At 41.9% G+C, this 17,824-nt stretch overlaps 2 protein-coding genes across 10 annotated transcripts in view; both read left to right on the forward strand.

The window, feature by feature from the left end:
• The first annotated feature begins 52 nt into the window (after positions 1-52).
• Positions 53-9,531, forward strand: sh3bp5la (SH3-binding domain protein 5-like, a). Its single transcript, XM_061775707.1, has 6 exons — positions 53-834; positions 1,198-1,260; positions 1,528-1,656; positions 3,075-3,239; positions 3,386-3,559; positions 6,442-9,531. The coding sequence occupies exons 1-6, from the start codon at positions 595-597 to the stop codon at positions 6,922-6,924; spliced, it is 1,254 nt and encodes a 417-aa protein (XP_061631691.1). The 5' UTR covers positions 53-594; the 3' UTR covers positions 6,925-9,531.
• Positions 9,532-10,879: 1,348 nt separating this feature from the next.
• The window catches only part of gabbr1a (gamma-aminobutyric acid (GABA) B receptor, 1a), a 77,556-nt gene continuing 70,611 nt past the window's right edge, over positions 10,880-17,824 (forward strand). For 2 of the 9 annotated variants that reach the window (XM_061775694.1, XM_061775703.1), the window contains exons 1-5: positions 10,881-11,188; positions 11,505-11,756; positions 15,246-15,332; positions 15,561-15,625; positions 17,327-17,465. In XM_061775694.1, the coding sequence (XP_061631678.1) occupies positions 15,254-15,332; positions 15,561-15,625; positions 17,327-17,465 (283 nt within the window). In that variant the 5' untranslated portion in view covers positions 10,881-11,188; positions 11,505-11,756; positions 15,246-15,253. Of the gene's footprint in view, positions 11,189-11,504; positions 11,757-13,832; positions 13,916-15,245; positions 15,333-15,560; positions 15,626-16,036; positions 16,127-17,326; positions 17,466-17,824 lie in introns of those variants that run through there. The other 7 variants (XM_061775698.1, XM_061775696.1, XM_061775699.1 and 4 more) reach the window with 7 other exon arrangements.

Below are 17,824 nucleotides of genomic sequence, written 5' to 3' on the forward strand. Positions count from 1 at the left end.
TGCTGCTTTTCTTAATTATTAGAATCAATATAAAAATCATAGGACCTTGTTAAACCAGCTATAAATAATTTCAATTTAGACATTCATAATCGAAAAGAAACACAATTTTACGTCACTATCGTATACTTCCGTGTGTCTACGGCAGCCGCATCGGCCCGAAATTCACCTGTTCCAACTTGCTCTGCTACTTCCCTTCACGTTAGTAATGATGTGAGACCGAAACTGCCAGCTAGCTGGTTAGCTACCCCGGAGAAACTCAATAATGAGGCGTTTAAAAGATACTAGAGATGACGGGCACAGTGAACGGCATCTTAATTTCGTTACGCTGTCTTATTTTCGCCACAAAGAAGAGCGCCGAAATTTTTGTGACGTTTACAGCCCTACAATAACGCGTCAGTGTGCGGTCTGTGCTAGCATAGCCCCGGTTGCTAAGTGACTGTGATTTGATATGGCAGTTAGCACCCACTACAACTCGACGCATTTCCCCATTTACTCACACTTTATTACATTAAACCTCTTTAAAGTATATTCGGCGTATGACTAAGTCATAGCGTCTGGACGGATATATTTATTCTCGAAACCACCTGGCCTGGCATGGAGCCAGGCGATTTGCGGGAGAGCCCCGCCGGTTCCGGGGAGTCTGACGCCGGAGACTGGAGGGAGGTTCGACCCGGTGGGGAAGACGAGGGCAAATCCGCCCAAAGTGAGCCAACTGCGGCCAGAGAGATGTCGCCGAGGGACACCTGCCGTGAAGATGTCGGCAGCGATAAAGCGACGAAAGTGGGCGAGCAGCTCCACAGCCCCTACGACGACGAACTGGACCCCCGAATACAGGTAAACTCAACACGAACCACTTTTTATTTATTTTAATTTTTTCAAAGTTTTTAACTGGAGCACAGGTGCTATGTATGTACTGACGGTCTATTTCCATCACGTACTTGTAAGCGGAGCTGCAGTAGTGATAGTAACGAAGTTCAAATACACTAACTGTAGTAAAGTAAAAAGAAAATTCAGGTATCTGTACTTGAATATTTCTTTTTGTGACACCGTTGCAACCTAATTCTTGTAAGATTAGAGTTCATTTCTCAATTATTTTATATTGGTAAAAATGGATTATTCTCATATTACATTTACTTTCTGAAAAATATTTATGATTTGACAGACAAACTTTAAATTGTGGTCATTTTTCTCTCCCAGGAAGAGTTGGAGCACCTGAACGAAGCCAGCGCAGAAATAAACAAGCTAGAACTGCAATTGGATGTGAGTTGACAACAGCGGGTTGAAGTTGTCGTCCTTTTTCTAAATTTCCATGGAATCCTGCAGCTAAAACACTCGCTCCATCTACCCAACTGGTGCCAATCAATATGACCATTCAATTTATCGCAACTGTGAAACCGGAGAGCTTTGCGTTGGATGATAATAGTTTAGACGTGCTGGAGTGCTTCCCGTAGCACTCCCAACGCAAAATCCAATCATGTCCACGTCAGAGAAATGGAATCTTTTGCGTCTCGTGCTTCTCCTGTCCAGGACGCTCGGTCGGGATACCGCAAGATTCTCACAGAGTCTGCCCGGAAGCTCAACGCTCACAGCTCACAGCTGGGTGGTTGCATCGAGAAGGCCAGGCCCTACTACGAGGCTCGGCGGCTGGCTAAGGAGGTTTGCACACAATAAAAGTGTTTTCAGTAATGCTAGATGCTAGCCATTAGCCTCATGTGTCTATTGTTAAGAGTTACTTACATTATCTTTTTGACAATGCACCATGATTTCACATCACTGGTGGTGTAGTGGTACATTCACCTGACTTAGCTGCAAGCAGCGTGGGTTCAGTTCCCACTCAGTGACTGTGTGTGTTGAGCGCGAATGGTTGTATGTGTCTATATATACCCTGTGACTGACTGGCGACCAGTTCAAAGTGTAGTCCGCCTTTTCCCCAAAATTGGCTGGGATAGGCTCCAGCACCCCGTGACCCTGAACAGGATAATAGGTATTGAGAATGGATGGTTGGACCATGATTTAACTTTTTTGGGTGGCAAAAGCTAGTGTTCTCCAATTAACCTTGGTCATGGTAGATGTAACCTAAACACTAGCATTCTAGCATCATTTGAGAATGAGCCTAGGCTTTGAGTGCTTCTTTTGGTGCCTTGATGCTGTGTTCTGGCACCCAAACGGGGCCCCACCCTCACTGATTTACAAACATCTTGAATTGGGCTGTTGCATTATTATTATTATTTGAAAGGGTCGGGTCTGATAACGTGTGGTGGTCCCCATGTGTTGTCTGATAACATGCTGGTGGTGGTGTCTGTCCTGTTGTGATAATGTGTGTGGTGGTGGACCTGTGTTTTGGGTTAGGGTGTGTGGTGGTTCCTATTTGTTGAGTCTGAAACTGTGTGTGGTGATCCCGGTGTGTAGAGGCTGCCTTTCTAAAAATCATTGAATGAGCACTTTAAATGCCTCTGAAGTCCTCCATAACAAATACATTTACGTAATAACGATGAAGAAAGTTACATGACCTATGCCTACTGCCCACACTGCTCTTCTCACAAATAGTGTTCCATTTGCGTGATTTATGTTGAGTTTTTAGAGCAAGTGACGCCGTTTGAAAGGTCACAATAGTTTTAACACGTCAACTTGGCCCCTTGGAATTTTGGCCCATACAACCTTATTGGTGGATATTTTTAGGAAATAAGCTATTTCGTTTTACTGTAAATAGTTTTTTTTGACCAGATTTTCTCAAGGCTATATCACACAAAAACGTTACCCAATAAGGCAATTTTTTCCGAGACAAAAAATAAAAATTTTCTTGGAACCCATCATCCGATTTTCAAAAGTCTTACTGCGTTACACTCCGGTTGAAGGGGTCGTTCCAACCAAACTCAGCATTTTGACTGCCATTCTTGGGAAATCTTGTCACTTGGTGTTCCTTTTGTATCTGGTCTAAAATTGTGTGTGGTGTCTGATAATGTGTGTTGTGGTCCACCTGTGTCAGGCCTGATGACATGTTTGTTGGTCAGGTCTGAAAACGTGCCTGATAGTCTGTCCTTCGGGTATGATAACATGTGTGGCTCCTTGTGCAGGCTCAGCAGGAGACCCAGAAGGCGGCGCTGAGCTACGAGCGGGCCGTCTCCATGCACACGGCGGCCAGGGAGATGGTGTACGTGGCAGAGCAGGGCCTCATGGCGGATGGAAAGAACACCCTGGACCCAACCTGGCAGGAAATGCTCAACCACGCCACCTCCAAGGTGACAACAAACATGCAAGTCATCACGTCTCAGCAAGACAGTTTGTTCCCTTGTGTTCGTGTGTCTTTGTGTGCATGCGTGTGTGTGTGTGTGTGCATTTTTGTGTCTCTTTCAGACTGCCGTGTATGTGTGTGTGTTTGCTGCAGGTGAACGAGGCCGAGGAGGAGCGTCTCCGCAGCGAGCGCGAGCACATGCGTGTCACTCACGCATGTCAGGAGGCTGAGGCTCGTGTGCAGACCCTGCAGAAGTCCCTGAGGAGAGCCATCATCAAGTCTAAGCCTTATTTTGAGCTCAAGGCTCAGTTCAACCACATACTGGAGGTGAGGCTCATACAGTCAGGTGCATAAATATTGGGACATGGACATAATTCTCATCTTATTGGCTCTAAACACCACCACAATGCATCTGAAATGAATCGAACAAGATGTGCTTTAACTGCAGACATTCATCTTTAATTTGAGGGTATTTACATCCAAATCAGGTATACGGTGTAGGAAGTACAACAGTTTGTATATATGCCTCACACTTTTTAAGGGACCAAAAATAATAGGACAAATTAACATAAATCAAACCTTCACTGTTTAATACCTGGTTGGAAATCCTTGAAGTATGCCAGGCCTCTTCTGCAACGGTCATCAATTCCTGCTTGTTTTGGGGGTATTTTCCCTTCAGTTTTGTCTTCAGCAAGGGAAATGCATGCTCAGTCAGATTCAGGTCAGTTGATTGACTTTGGTCATTGCATAACATTCCCATTCTTTTCCTTAAAACATTCTTTGGTTGCTTTTGGTTTATGCTTCGGGTAATTATCCATCTGCACTGTGAAGGGCCGTCCAATAACTTCTGAAGGATTTGGCTGAATATGAGCAGAAAATATTGCTCTAAAGACTTCAGAATTCATCTTGCTGATTTTGTCAGAAGTTGCATCATCGATAAACATGGGAACCCGCGTTCCAATAGTAGCCTTACATACCCAAGCTATGACGCGACCAACACCATACTTCACTGATATGGTGGTATGTTTTGGATCATGAGCAGTTCCTTTCCTACTCCGTACACTTCTCATCCCATCACTCTGGTACAAGCCTATCCCAGCTTACTTCGGGCGAAAGGCGGACGACTACACCCTGAACTGGTCGCCAGTCAGTTGCAATGCATTTCACTTACTAAAGACAAATTGAATGAAAAATGAAGACGGTTGCAGTGGAGGCCTGGCAGAGCATCACCAGGGATAAAATCCAGCATCTGGTGATGTCTATGCATTCCAGACTTCAGACTGTAATTGACTGCAACGGATTTGCAACCAAGATTTAAAATCTGAAAGTTGGATTTATGATTGTTATAGTGAGGATAAAGCGGTACGGAAAATGGATGGATGGAATTAGTCTCATTACCTTTGGACCCTTAAGTGGGAGGTACACATACAACTTGTGATAATTCCTCCACTGCTCCCTGGGGTTGGGAACGATAAACCGATGCGACCGGATATCCGTTCGTAAAGGCGAGAGATACGACTGTTATCGGGAGCAGACTAGACTATCGATACAAAATCCGCCAGGAATCCTTAGATATATCGATTGTAGGGCTGTGGACCGGCTTTCGCGAGGCTAAGAATCTGTTGCCTGAGGCTTTATGGTTTTCATCTCGGAAAACAAGCACGAGAGGCCTCACGCTGTGCTCCGCAGATAACGTTATGTTTACAACTAAGCGACACTACTAGTTTAACTAAATTTCTCAGTAGCGTCACAATTTTGCCATCAAATACCTTTTCAGTCGTTAAGCTACTTTTGTGGTCACAGCAATAGCAAAGTAACGTTCCCCAAGGAGTTGTAAACATTGAATGCAACGTCTCGTTACGCACCTTATGTCAAGTCTGCCGTCGACACCGACGGCTGTCTGCGAAATGTGCGTTGCAGATTGTAGAAATGCAGAGAATATGGCAAAGGTAGGTACATCTCGGCAATTTCCTTGGGCTTTAACTCAGCAAACTAATGCCTCTTCTCGAGTCCTCGCGGTCCATTTATACGTTCGTGTTGGTACTGTGCGACCCTAAAAAGAAACTTCAGAGAGACAGCCAGGTATGTCTCGACATTGACACAACAGTCGCAACTTGAACTAAGCTAGTTATCATAAAATTCAAGAGAAAATCTTCAAAATTAATTGTTGTATTGTTGTGGTCTATTCAAATAATTATTTTGCTGTTTAAAAAATACAACCCCAATTCCAATGAAGTTGGGACATTGTGTTCTAAATAAAAACAGAATACAATGATTTGCAAATCATGTCCAACCTATATTTAATTGAATACACTACAAAGACAAGATATTTAATGTTCAAACTGATGAACTTTATTGTTTTTAGCAAATAATCATTAACTTAGAATTTTATGGCTGCAACACGTTCCAAAAAAGCGGGGACAGGTGGCAAAAAAGACTGAGAAAGTTGAGGAATGGTCATCAAACACCTGTTTGGAACATCCCACAGGTGAACAGGCTAATTGGGAACAGGTGGGTGCCATGATTGGGTATAAAAGGAGCTTCCCTGAATTCACAAAAAGCAACAATGCTCAGGTTTAAGTGTTCCTTTACTTTACATGTTTTAAAATATGGTTAGACAAATGTCATTCCATAAAATTGGGTTAAGTCAAGGTTCTTTATGATTAGAACATGTGGAAAATCAAATCGAGAATCGTATGTCTCCCACACTGAGTCGAATTGTATCGAATCGTTTTAGAATCAAATCGCTACTTGTGTATCTAGATATGTATCGAATCGGCCTCATGCCACAGATTCCCAACCTTACTGCTCACCTGATTTGGATGTAAATACGCTCAAATTAAAGCTGAATTTCTGCAGTTAAAGCACGCTCATTTCACATACATTTTGGTGGTGTTTAGAGCCAAAAATATGAGAATTATGTCCATGTCCCAATATTTATCGACCTGACTGTAAATAAGGGAGTCATGAGACATGGGTCTGAGGAGCTAGCTGTGTTAGCCACTTAAATGCTAATGGTGATGTTTGTGTGTGCGCGCGTGCGTGTGTTTATTTGTGTTTCCTGCTTGTGCGTGTGTATCTGCCTGTATGATTGATGTATTTGTGTGTCTTTCCTATATGTGCGTGAGTGTATTTCCTTTGTGTGTGTGTGTGTGTATATTTTCTTTGTGTCTGGCTTGTGTTTGTGTGCGCGTGCACACGTCTCCCAGGAGCACAAGACCAAAGTCGTCCACCTGGAGCAGCACGTGTCCAAAGTGAAGACTCGCTATTCCATCGCGCTGAGGAACCTGGAGCAGATCAGTGAGCAGATCCACGCTCAGAGGGGCCGTGACACCCCGGTGCGCGGCGGACGCAGCCCCCCCGTAGGGGCCGAGTCTGACGCCCACAAGGAAGGCGAAGCCTGCGGGGGCAGCGGCCCGCTACCTAGTGACCCTGACCCGGACAAGGAGCGCGAGCGTGCTGGGTCAGACTCTCTGTCTGTCTTCAGCCTGCAGACCATCGCCTCGGACCTGGAGAAGTACGACTCGGTCGAGCACTTGGGCGACCTTAGCGATGCCAGCAGCGTGACGTGCGATGAGGGCGACCGGGAACAGAACCGGGCGGCGGAGCGGCGGGACAAACTGACCCACGTTAGTGCCCGCCAGCGGCAACAGGAGTTCTCAAAGCAACACCACCGAAGCTTCAGCTTGTAGTACAACTTCCACTACCAAAACTACAAACATTGCTGCTGAAGTGTAAATAAGCACACAGTCCACAGCCTGGGACTTTATCCCTAGGCTAATATGGCTGCCCTGCATCCAATTTAGAAGACACTAAATGAAACCAGGCGGAACATCAGCTAGTTAGAACGCGCGCTTAATGTCCGTTAGCACTGTAAGCTGGCTAACTGTACTAACTTGTAATGCTAACAGATTGCCAGTTTTCACACTTCGCTATGCTATTAGCTTGCTAACTCACCACTAGTGGGTAAACAGGCAGGAATTGCTAACTCACAACTGGTGGGTAAACGGGCATGAATCTGTTAGTGTAAACGCGTACTCCACTGAGGGAAGCGCTTGCAAATCCCATAGCGTAGCAAGATAGTTAACTTTAGTAGCTGCCAGTGCTAACAGATTGCTGACTCAGTCCTGATGGGGAACCTTGCAGGAATTCGTTAGTATTCCAAGCCAGTTAGAACACCACTCTTTTGAGAAAACAGGTTGGACCTCTGTTAGCACTCCAAGCGAGCTAGACAGTGTACTAGCTTGCAATGGTAAGGGATTGCTAACATTCACTGGGTAACCAAGTGGGAATCTCTTAGCAGTTATGGTAATGTGAATGTGTAAAGTACAACCCATTCACTCTTTTGAGGGTACAAGCAAAACTCAGCATTGCAATATAGCTAAATTGTGCACTATGTTACAATGCCATCATAATTCTCACATTCACTTCTGGTGAGAATCTGGTAAGTGTTGCAAGCTTAAAAAAATATATATACCTTAACTACTTTGATGGGTAAAATGCAGGAGTCAGGTAGCATTGTAAGCTTGTTCTAGTTATTAATACATGTTCTACCTAACATTCAATACTTCCTGGTGGGTAACCTAACAGTTGTTGTTCATCATTTTGCTACCGATTACATAAACTCCTTTGAAGGAAAAGGGCGAGATTCCGTTAGCTTCACAAGCTAGTTACAATATTGATGCACGCAACTAAGGGAACAGGGTGGGGAAACTTAGCATTGCACATTAGCCTTGAGGCGTACTGTACGGCAAATGGTTGCTTACGCATGCTGGGGTAGGGGCATAATGTAAAGTTAGTGATGTAATGCAGTGTGACGTGTGCCATGTCACCCTCCTGTTTTCACATTTGACGCATTTCCCAACATTCCTCGATGTTGCACGTTAAGGGAATGTTATTTTGTTTTCCGGAAGAGACGTGAGCGCTGACAGCGTTAAAACGACGCTACATGACGATGCTAATGTTTCTTTGGCTGAGAAAAAGGCAAAACATTTATTTCAATTTTGTTTACAAAAAGAAGACCTTGGCTGTCTTGGGAAAACACTCGCGTCCCTATCCACTATATAGGGCTCCCATATACGGAGTATTCAATTAATCGTTTCAGCCTATACAAAATGAAAATCCCTATTAGTGATTAGGGCGTAGGGAATGAGTGAATGATTGTGAACGCAGGAGGCACTCATTCCTTAATAACGAATCACAACGGTGGGATTTTTTTAGCCAAGTGTATATATAGCCTAAAAATCGCTGTATAGTGATTAGGGGTAGACTATGAGTGAATTATTCTGAACACAGCCCTGTAGTTTCTTCATTCTTTTGCCCTTTATTCCTTTTTTTTAATTAATTTATTTTTTTTAGAACTGTGCATGGCCGCAGAACAACTAACAGTTTGCACTTCAGCCTACCTTAGTTTTAATTTGAGCGTAGAACAGAACAAATGTATGCACCCTGGATGATGATTTTCTTTTTCCAATTAATAAGCACATTTCTTCTCCGAACAAAATTTTACTGGCGTAACAACTACGTTCTGAGACTTTTGCAGGAACACAGAACTTTGACATTGGACACAATTTCTTACCTCAATTTTTTAAAATAATGAAATTAAATTAGTGAACATGAATTTTAACATTGCAAACTAAGATTTGGACACACAAATTCTGCAACTTTGAGAACTCCACCTTTTAATTTTGTATTCAGATGGAAAATTCTGCGGCTAACGAAAGAATGTAATGTTTACCCTCGTCTCGAAATCTTGAAATTAAAATTCTGTTTTTAAGAATTCTGTAACTCCCGAAAAGTTAGATATTAGTAGATTCCACAAATTTTGACAATTCAGACAGTAAATTGTCTCAGAATTTTTCTTGTAGAATTGCAAGAGGCCAATTGTGAGACCAATAGAAGGAAGAGTCGTAATGCTTACGCTTCAATTTAAAAAAAAAATATATACTTTAAATTCAAAAGGAGTTATTCTTTTAAATCCCCAATTTTTGAAAAAAATCGAATACATTTTTTAAACTGCAATTCAAATCCTGATCAACCAAAAAACAAGGCAATTTCATTTTGATTTTTGGGTTTTTACTTGCTCTGTATGCCATATTTTCTTGTGTGTGTGTGTGACACAGTGACGGCCTGATGTGGCTTGTAAATGTAATAATTATGTATATTATGAACACAAAGTTGGTAAATATTTATGGACATTTAACTGAGTTGTCCAGAAGAAAACCAAACTCATGTTAATCCCCCACTTGACCTTCACCAAGGATTATTCATCATAAATAAAACAAGCGTTTGTTTAAGTACAGGTTGGTCTGGGATGGCAAAACAAGTGGTGGTCTTCCTCCGCCTGGCTGCAATTATTCACCACTTTATAGAAATATAAGCACACTGTAATAGAAAAATTAAAGGAATGGAAAAGACAGCAACAGAAGAGAGGGATGGAAAACAAATAGAAAGAAAATGATGAAAATGACCAATAGATGAAAAAGATGAGAATAGGTGAAAGAAGAGAATTAAAAAGACCTGAATCGAATAAAGCCAGGAATATGCAAAAGGGATGGAAAAGACAAATAGTTGAAAAGTTGCAAATTAAAGAAGCGAATGGAGAACAGGATTGTGTGGAAGAAAAAGGATGAAAAGACATTTGATAGATGAATGAAAAGACTGGAATAGATGGGAGGGGGCTAGGCTGGAAAAGACCAAAATAGACGACCATAAAGGATGATAAATCCCAGAATAAAAGATGAAAGCAAAGGATACAACAGGAATTGCAGAAAGTGATGGGGAAAAAATAGGTGGAAATCGAAGCTAAGGTAAGGAGAGGTGGAAAAGACAGATCAAAGTAATTGAACCAAAGGGTGATAGAAAATAGAAAAGAATATACAAATTAAAAGGAAGAGAGAGAGACTGGAATGAGTGAGAAAGGCAAAGTATGGAAAAGACAGGAATAGGTAAAAGAAAACGAGTTCCTGGAAAAGCAATGCTTAAAAGGATTTAATAGATGGAAATAGAAGCGATGAAAGCAAAGGTTGGACAAGATTATTAGATAAAGGAAATGGTAAAGATAACTCGGTAAAATAAACGCTAGAAAGGACTGGGATGGAAGAAAAAAATATGTGAAAAATATTGTGGAAGATGACTTATGTGAAGGTACAGTAACGAATCGGTAAAAGAAATGAAAGAGGACTGGAAAAGCAATGGGTGAAAGAAGGAAAAAAGTGATGAAAGCAAGGGATAGAAAAGATGGGTATATAAGAAAAACAAATGATGCAGAAAGTGACTGGAAAAGAGGAATGAGTGAAAAAAAGAACAAAATATTAATGAGGAAAATTGTAGAAAAGACAGGAATGGACTAGATAAAGATGGAAAAGACTTGAGTGTTAATGTTGGCCACACTAGTAGTGTGTACACTATAGAGAATAATCCATGTAGGAATTGGAGCCTTTAAACCTGGAGAGTCGAGAGTCGAGGGGCTTTACTTTGAACACCACAGGGTCACGTTGCCATGGCTGCCCCCTCCATCCGAGCCTTGTCCTCCGGGCTCCGGCTCCTTCATAACCACCGCGAACCCAAACCAAAATACTAAGCACCCCACTTGTTCCAAGATGGAGTCTCGACCTCGGCATCAGGAGGGACTTTGTGCGCATGCGTGCGTCATCATGACGACGTCGGCAGGGAATTAGCTTCAGATTGTAAAGCAGGGTAGGAGGGAGGAGGAGGAGGAGGAGAAGGCTTCTACCGCTTCGTCGTTGTATATAGTGCATGTCTGTCTCATTTATTTTGTAGTCATCCATCTTTTTCGTGTCATTTCGCTTTTACGTTGCGTGCCGACGTCCTGTCTGCGCAATAGCAGCGACAAGCTCGATCCCAAAACAACCATTGAAGAAGAGGCACAAAAATGCACATTTGGACTATAGTTTAATTTTTTTTTTGTATCTTACTTTACATTAGCAAGTCAAGGTAAGTGCGCTTTGCATCACCGATGTCTAGTGTCTACCATTGTGCGTGTGTTTACGTTGTTATTAGACATGGTCCAGTTCGGCTGAGCTGCAGCGTTTACGTACCAGCTACATTGCTTTGCGCACCATCTACGCTTGACACAAGCTACAATGATGCGTTTACGCTCCATCCACGTTTGGTACAAGTGAGAACCGTACGGTTCGGCTCGGGAGATTTTTTTTTTTTTTTGTGGCGGCACCCTCCCCATGACCCCACGCGCGTACATAAACGCAGCATCTCCGAGTCGACGTGAACGCACTTCTTCTGCTTCCGGCAGGTGGATGGATGCTGGACCGAGCCCACGCAGCTTCCGATGTCATCCAAAGTCCAAGTTTACGATTTACTTGGTGTCAAAAGTCACTTGGTGCAAATATTTATTATTTAATATTTGCTGTCTATTGATACGAATGGTTGTTTGTTTCTATGTGCCCTGCGATTGCCTGGCGACCAGTTTCGGGTGTACCCCGCCTCCCCCCCGAAGATAGCTGAGATAGGCTCCAGCAGCCCGCGACCCAAGTGAGGGTAAACGGTAAAGAAAATGGATGGATGGATGATACTGTACAGATTACAGACACGATGCATCAAAAATCACGATACTGAGATTGCAGGATAATCAATGTATTGGAGTGTTTCAACAGTGGTATCTGTTGTATAGATACTGTACTACAAGTGATAACATTGTGATGATACAGGTATTTTTACAGTCATATACAAATACACTATATCAAGATATCCGTATCACAAAACTGATTGTGTATTTGATACAAGTGTAGCCACACTCATCCATCATTTCCTACCGGATCAATGAATCAATCAAATCAATTACAGTGAGTTGATATTTTATACTGGTGTATCAATACTGAAATATTGTTTTGCAATATCAATACTTTTGAACTTTGACTACAGTACAGTAAGATACTGAAACGATCAATCACAGTGTCGATATCACAATGCAGCGATTGCATGATAATCAAGATATTGAACTGTGAAACTGGATAGCAACAATATCCAAATTTGTATACGGGTGTATCAAATCTTCGATACTCTACATTGTAATATTATTATACGATTTTTGTGTTTTTGTGACAATATATTGGAGAATATCAAGATCAGTACTTTATAGTGTTGTCTCTTGATATTGTACTGTATAGAGATATGATACAGATCAATATCCCGATGTAGCAATTATGCAATATCGCATAAATGCTGTATGACACAATCAGAATTGCTGTATCACAAGATTAAGATAATACAGATCGATGTCAGGATCGTGGTATTGATCTGTATCATATCTCAATACTGTACAATAACAAGACACATTGTCTTGCACTGTGATATTGGAGATTGACAATATTGATGTTTAATGATGGTGTCGCGATAGTGTACTTTAAGATGACAATATACGATCCAGAGATCAAATCAATAATAGACAGAGCGCAGCAATGTAATATATATAATATAACGATACCTCCTGATATCAATATTTTGTACCACCCTTGCTTCAGTCCCCATAAGGCATCAGACTATGCTCGTTGATATTGATACCCAGTAGCTGGTATCACTAATACTTGTCTTGATACATACGGTTTCATATTGACGACAAGAAACTATTGTCTAGAACAACAAATTACAGAAAAAATGTATATTTTTGCAATGTTACTGACAGTATCATGATACAAATTTGATACTGTATATTGGAAGAAAACTAAATGTGTAAGTGTGATGGAGTGCTATTTTCCCTTATTAAAATACACATTACAAAAATATTTGTTATCTTTTGGTATAAGGCTGGAATGAATTAATGGCACTTACATTCATTTCAGTGGGAAGCAAATTAAATTCTTATCTCAAGGCACTATGTACTGGAAGAAAAATATGTACCAAATAAAAAGGGAAACCTGAGTCAGACTACTTCCTGGGTTGCAGAGGTATAACGGGCAGTACCGTGGGTGCGGGGTTAAAAATGTGGGTTGAGGAAGGTTTGCATAAGAGTATGAATATTTCAGCAAGGAGGTAGAAAAGCTGTTGGCTCCCATGCACACGGCCTGCAGTGTTGTGGAGTAGAGGCAGGGGCGCTGTCTGTGCTTCTCAAGCTTAAATTGCATTTCAAGCTTGATGCCAGTTGACACACAGGCACATGTACAAGCACACTCTTGCTTTCATCTGGCCCAGTGTGTGATGTGCTGCTATTAACGACTCCCGGTGGGCCGACTCGTTCTCTCTCTCCACCCCCCCCCCCCCCTCTCCACCCACCTTTCGGAGTGGGGTGGTGTCTACTTCCTGCATGCCTCCTTGTCAGCACAAGTCTAAAAATATTGTCGGCTTCCAGCAGAGTTTGTCTGTCTTCCACCGGCCGGCAAACCTTGCCACCATCTGTCTCCTGTATGGAGGTGTGCTTGTTTGCTTTTTAGGCACATAAAACCCTCACTGCACATTCACACAAATAAACAGTAGAGTTCAAGAAAAATAACTTATTTTTTGTGTGTTATGTGTTTCCACACTGATAGATCTCAATTACTTTATTTCTCATTTGTTCCTGAATTTCTTGAGATCTCGGCATGATGTCTAGCTTTTGATGATCTTTTGGTCTACTTCACTTTGGCAGGCATGGCCTACTTAAGTGGTTTCATGACTGATAACAGGTGTGGCAGTATCAGGCCAGGGTGTGGCTGGAGAAATTGAACTCAGGTATGATAAACCACAGTTATGTTTTAACAGGGAGGGCCATGTTTCACACAGGGTCATGTAGGTTTGGATTTTTTTCCCCTTAAAAATAAAAACCTTAATTTAAAAACTACATTTTTTGTTTACTTGTGTTGTCTTTGACTAATTTTTAAACTTGTTTGATGATTCATTCATACATACAGTACATACATACTGTGCATACACATACAAAAACAGCTTTGGTTTGAAGTTTCACAAAGAATGATAATTAATATTCCAAAGTGCAAATGGGAAACTATATTTAGCGTCTTTGTTGTGTGCGTGTATGTACGTATGCCAGAATGCTCATGGGACTACTGTACTGGATTTGAATCTTTGGATTTGGATTCTTGCCCTACTTAGCGTAGCCTAGTATTTGGACTCTTTATGCCACTCAGGTCCCAACACTGGTGCTTTATTGAACCATGACAGAAATGCAGGAATGGAGGGAAATCTTGAAACACTAAAGAACGCAGACTATTTGAAACACACTAGGAGTGTTGGAAAGTCTACTGTTGAAGCCCCGGCTAAATTGGGAAACACTTCAGGACCACTGAGACCACTGCTAGTAACTCTATGGCAACAGTGAAACACTTGGGATATGAGGAACACTGGGGCTCTGAAACACTAAAACCCTAGAAAGATTGAGATTGGACTCCAGGAGTGTTTGATACTCGAGGAACACTGGGAACATTTGCACTATAGAAACACGAGGAGTGCTTTGACCCCCACCGTATTGAAGCACTGGGAACACTCCGTGACCACGAGAACAGAGGTACTAGTAACGTGAAGTAACATAGAAGGACTAGAAATACGAGGAACACTGCAAACACTGGAGATTATAAAACTCTAGGAACACCGGAACAGCCATTCAAAAAATCCTTGCAATATATATTTTTACACTTACATGTTTATATGGTGATATATACCATTACCCTGATGGGATTCTATTTGTACCATGATATGAATTTTACGCCATATCGCCTAGCCCTAGCTGGAAAGGATTAATCTAAACACCAGGGCTCAATGGAACACTGGAGACAAACGAAAAAGACTAGGAACTCCCAGGACTAAAACTAGAATTTCAGGAAACACTTCAGGAACTTTAGGGTAAACAGCCCCAGCAGTGGAACGTTGCAACCGTACAAATACTGGATGGCAATAGAACAAAAATAGACTCCATAATTTGTTTCCTTCAAAATTCTCCTGAAAATATCTCATATGGATGCATTAAAATGTTCTGCAAGTAAGCTTAAAATAAAAAACAACTGTATTTTCACATTCATGAGCACTCGTCCTCTGTTTTGTCTTCTAGGTGGAGCCATGGCGGCGCTTTTGTTTCTGCTGATTCTCCACGCTCTTCCATCTCTTGTTGTGCCCATACATAATTCATCAGCTGGAGGTAATTTGTGCATGTGTGTGTGCATTCGCGTGTGACTGTGTGCGTGCGTCTGAGTTGCGTGACTGTGTGTGGGATGATGGGAAGGAATGAACTCTGTCGAGAGTGCGATTTGTCAGATAAATTGAGCATGTATCATGTGCCGTGTTTGCTGTGATACATCAACATCATCCATAGACAGCTTCTTTCTTCCATCATTCTTTTTTTTCTCTGCCCCTCTCCCTTTCCCAGGCTGCGCCATCATTCGGCCACCGAGGGATGGAGGCATCCGATACAGAGGCCTGACACAAGAGCAGGTACACGCACTGACAAATACAATCAAAAGTAGAGAATGTGGTTGGGTTTTACTCCAGAAAATAGTACAGAAAAAAGTACTTGTTAACTTTGACTAGGGGTAAGGCACTAAAGGTTAGGATATCCTTAAAAAAACATAGGTATTGATACAGGAATCTCTGTTTAACATATTCGCTGGCAAGACTCATGAGTCAGTGGTAGAATTCTCGCATATTGTAGAGTACGCAGTGCATCGGAAATCATTCATACCCCATTCATACCCAGAGCCTTATTGTTCCACAATACAAATTAAAAAGGCAAATTTATTAAAAGTAAAAACAAGACTAAAATACTGTGTCACAAACTATATACAGTATACTATATATTGTAAGTATCACCAACCTTTGCTATTATCGATTTAAATCTGATTTCAGGTGGATGCTGTCATTGATCGATGTTTCATCTGAACACCCAGAGTAGTTTCGGGTTGGGTGAGCAGTGGCTCATTTTCAGAAGACAGGACAGTACGCCACAAAATGATTACTAAGGCTATTGAGAGAGTGAAAGATGTACTATTTTGACTGTACAATCATCAATTTTGGGTTTTAAAGATGGATTGATGAATGGGTTGTCTGCTGGTGTCCCACAGGGATCACTACCACAATCCTGACATCGGGATAACAATCATCAGTTTGTAGGTTTAAAGACTTCTACTTAGTTGTGGTAATACTGCAACATGGTGAAGACACACCGGCACATTCCTAAAACATGCATGTTAGGCTCACTGAAGACTCAAAATTGTCCATAGGTGCAAATGTAAATGTGAATGCTTATCTATCCTTATATGCCCTTCTATTGGCTGGCGACCAGTCCGCAATATACCCTGCCGCTTGTCCAAACTCGGATAGAATAGGCTCCACATCACCAAAACTCTGAGGACAAGCGTTGTAGAAAATGGATGGAGAGATGGATGGGTTTTCCAGCGGCGTCCCATACGGATCACTACTATAAACCCTGACATTGGGATAACAGTTATCCATTTGGGGGTTTAAAGATGATTTGTAGTTGTGATAATACTGCAACATGATGAACATACAGTGTTCACAGACAGTACCCTGGACTAGTGGTTAGCTTGACCTGAGTTTTCGCCGGGTACTTCGGCTTCTTTCCACATTTTAAAAACATGCATGGATAGATGGGTTGTCTCGTGGCGTCCCACAAGGATCACTAGTAGTTAACCTGACATTGGGATAACAATTATCAATTTGGGAGTTTAAAGATGATTTGTCCGTTTGTAGTTGTGATAATACTGAAACATGTTACAATAAGTAAGTTAGTAAGTAAGTACATATTATTTGTATAGTACTTTTCACAGAGAAGACTCACAAAGTGAGGTCATACCTTTTACGGATAAAAACAAAGCAACCCCATGTGCACTACGATTGGCCAGCAACCAGTCCAAGGTTTACCCCGCTTCTTGCCCAATGTCAACTGGGATAGGCCCCAGCTCATCTGCCACCGTAATTGGGATAAGCGCAATAGAAAATGGATGGTTGGATGACCTGCAACGAAACAAAGATCTCTTGGTTTCATTTAAATTCTTGTCACACAAAAACAACAATGCAGACTTCTCTTTTTTCTGGCCGCCACCATATGGCACAGTCTCGAGAGGACTTGAAAGCATGAGGTAGATCCATGTAATTTCCATCGCTCTGCCTATGCAGATCCGCAGTGTTCAAATCCTGCCTGTGGATTACGAGATCGAGTACATCTGCCGGGGGAACCGCGTGATTGTTGGGCCTAAAGTCAGGAAGTGTTTGCCCAACGGCACTTGGACGGACATGACACAGCACAGCAGCTGTCGTGAGTACTCAAGTCTTTTTTGTTGTTGTATTTATTAGGGTTCGACCAGCACGCGATGCGAAGGCATTTTTTAAAACTGCAATGCTTTCTATCTGGTTTCTGCTTTTACCAAACAACACAAAATTTGATTGGCACATCTGTGGCGACAGAGTGCACAAATAAGTCTCAAAAACTCGTGGAGGCATGGGCTGGTATCAGATTCTGACGGTATGATAACCGTGAGCAAATATATTGCGGTTTCACAGTGTCTAGTATTGTAATTACAGCTCTAAAATGTTTTAGTTTGGGTATTAATTTTCGGTTCCATTGAACGCGCTCCATAGGTACATTAGTAAATGTCAAAAGAACATAAACAATTG

Source organism: Phyllopteryx taeniolatus, chromosome 6, assembly GCF_024500385.1.
Source record: "Phyllopteryx taeniolatus isolate TA_2022b chromosome 6, UOR_Ptae_1.2, whole genome shotgun sequence".
Taxonomy (NCBI): Eukaryota; Metazoa; Chordata; class Actinopteri; order Syngnathiformes; family Syngnathidae; genus Phyllopteryx; species Phyllopteryx taeniolatus.

What these genes read in the sequence shown, in the direction of transcription:
- sh3bp5la (XM_061775707.1), top strand. Translation starts at nt 595, where the DNA reads ATGGAGCCAGGCGATTTGCGGGAGAGCCCCGCCGGTTCCGGGGAGTCT. An exon ending in AGCTAGAACTGCAATTGGAT is followed by an intron (nt 1,261 to 1,527) that starts GTGAGTTGACAA and finishes TCTCCTGTCCAG; the next exon opens with GACGCTCGGTCGGGATACCG. An exon ending in TCAACCACGCCACCTCCAAG is followed by an intron (nt 3,240 to 3,385) that starts GTGACAACAAAC and finishes TGTTTGCTGCAG; the next exon opens with GTGAACGAGGCCGAGGAGGA.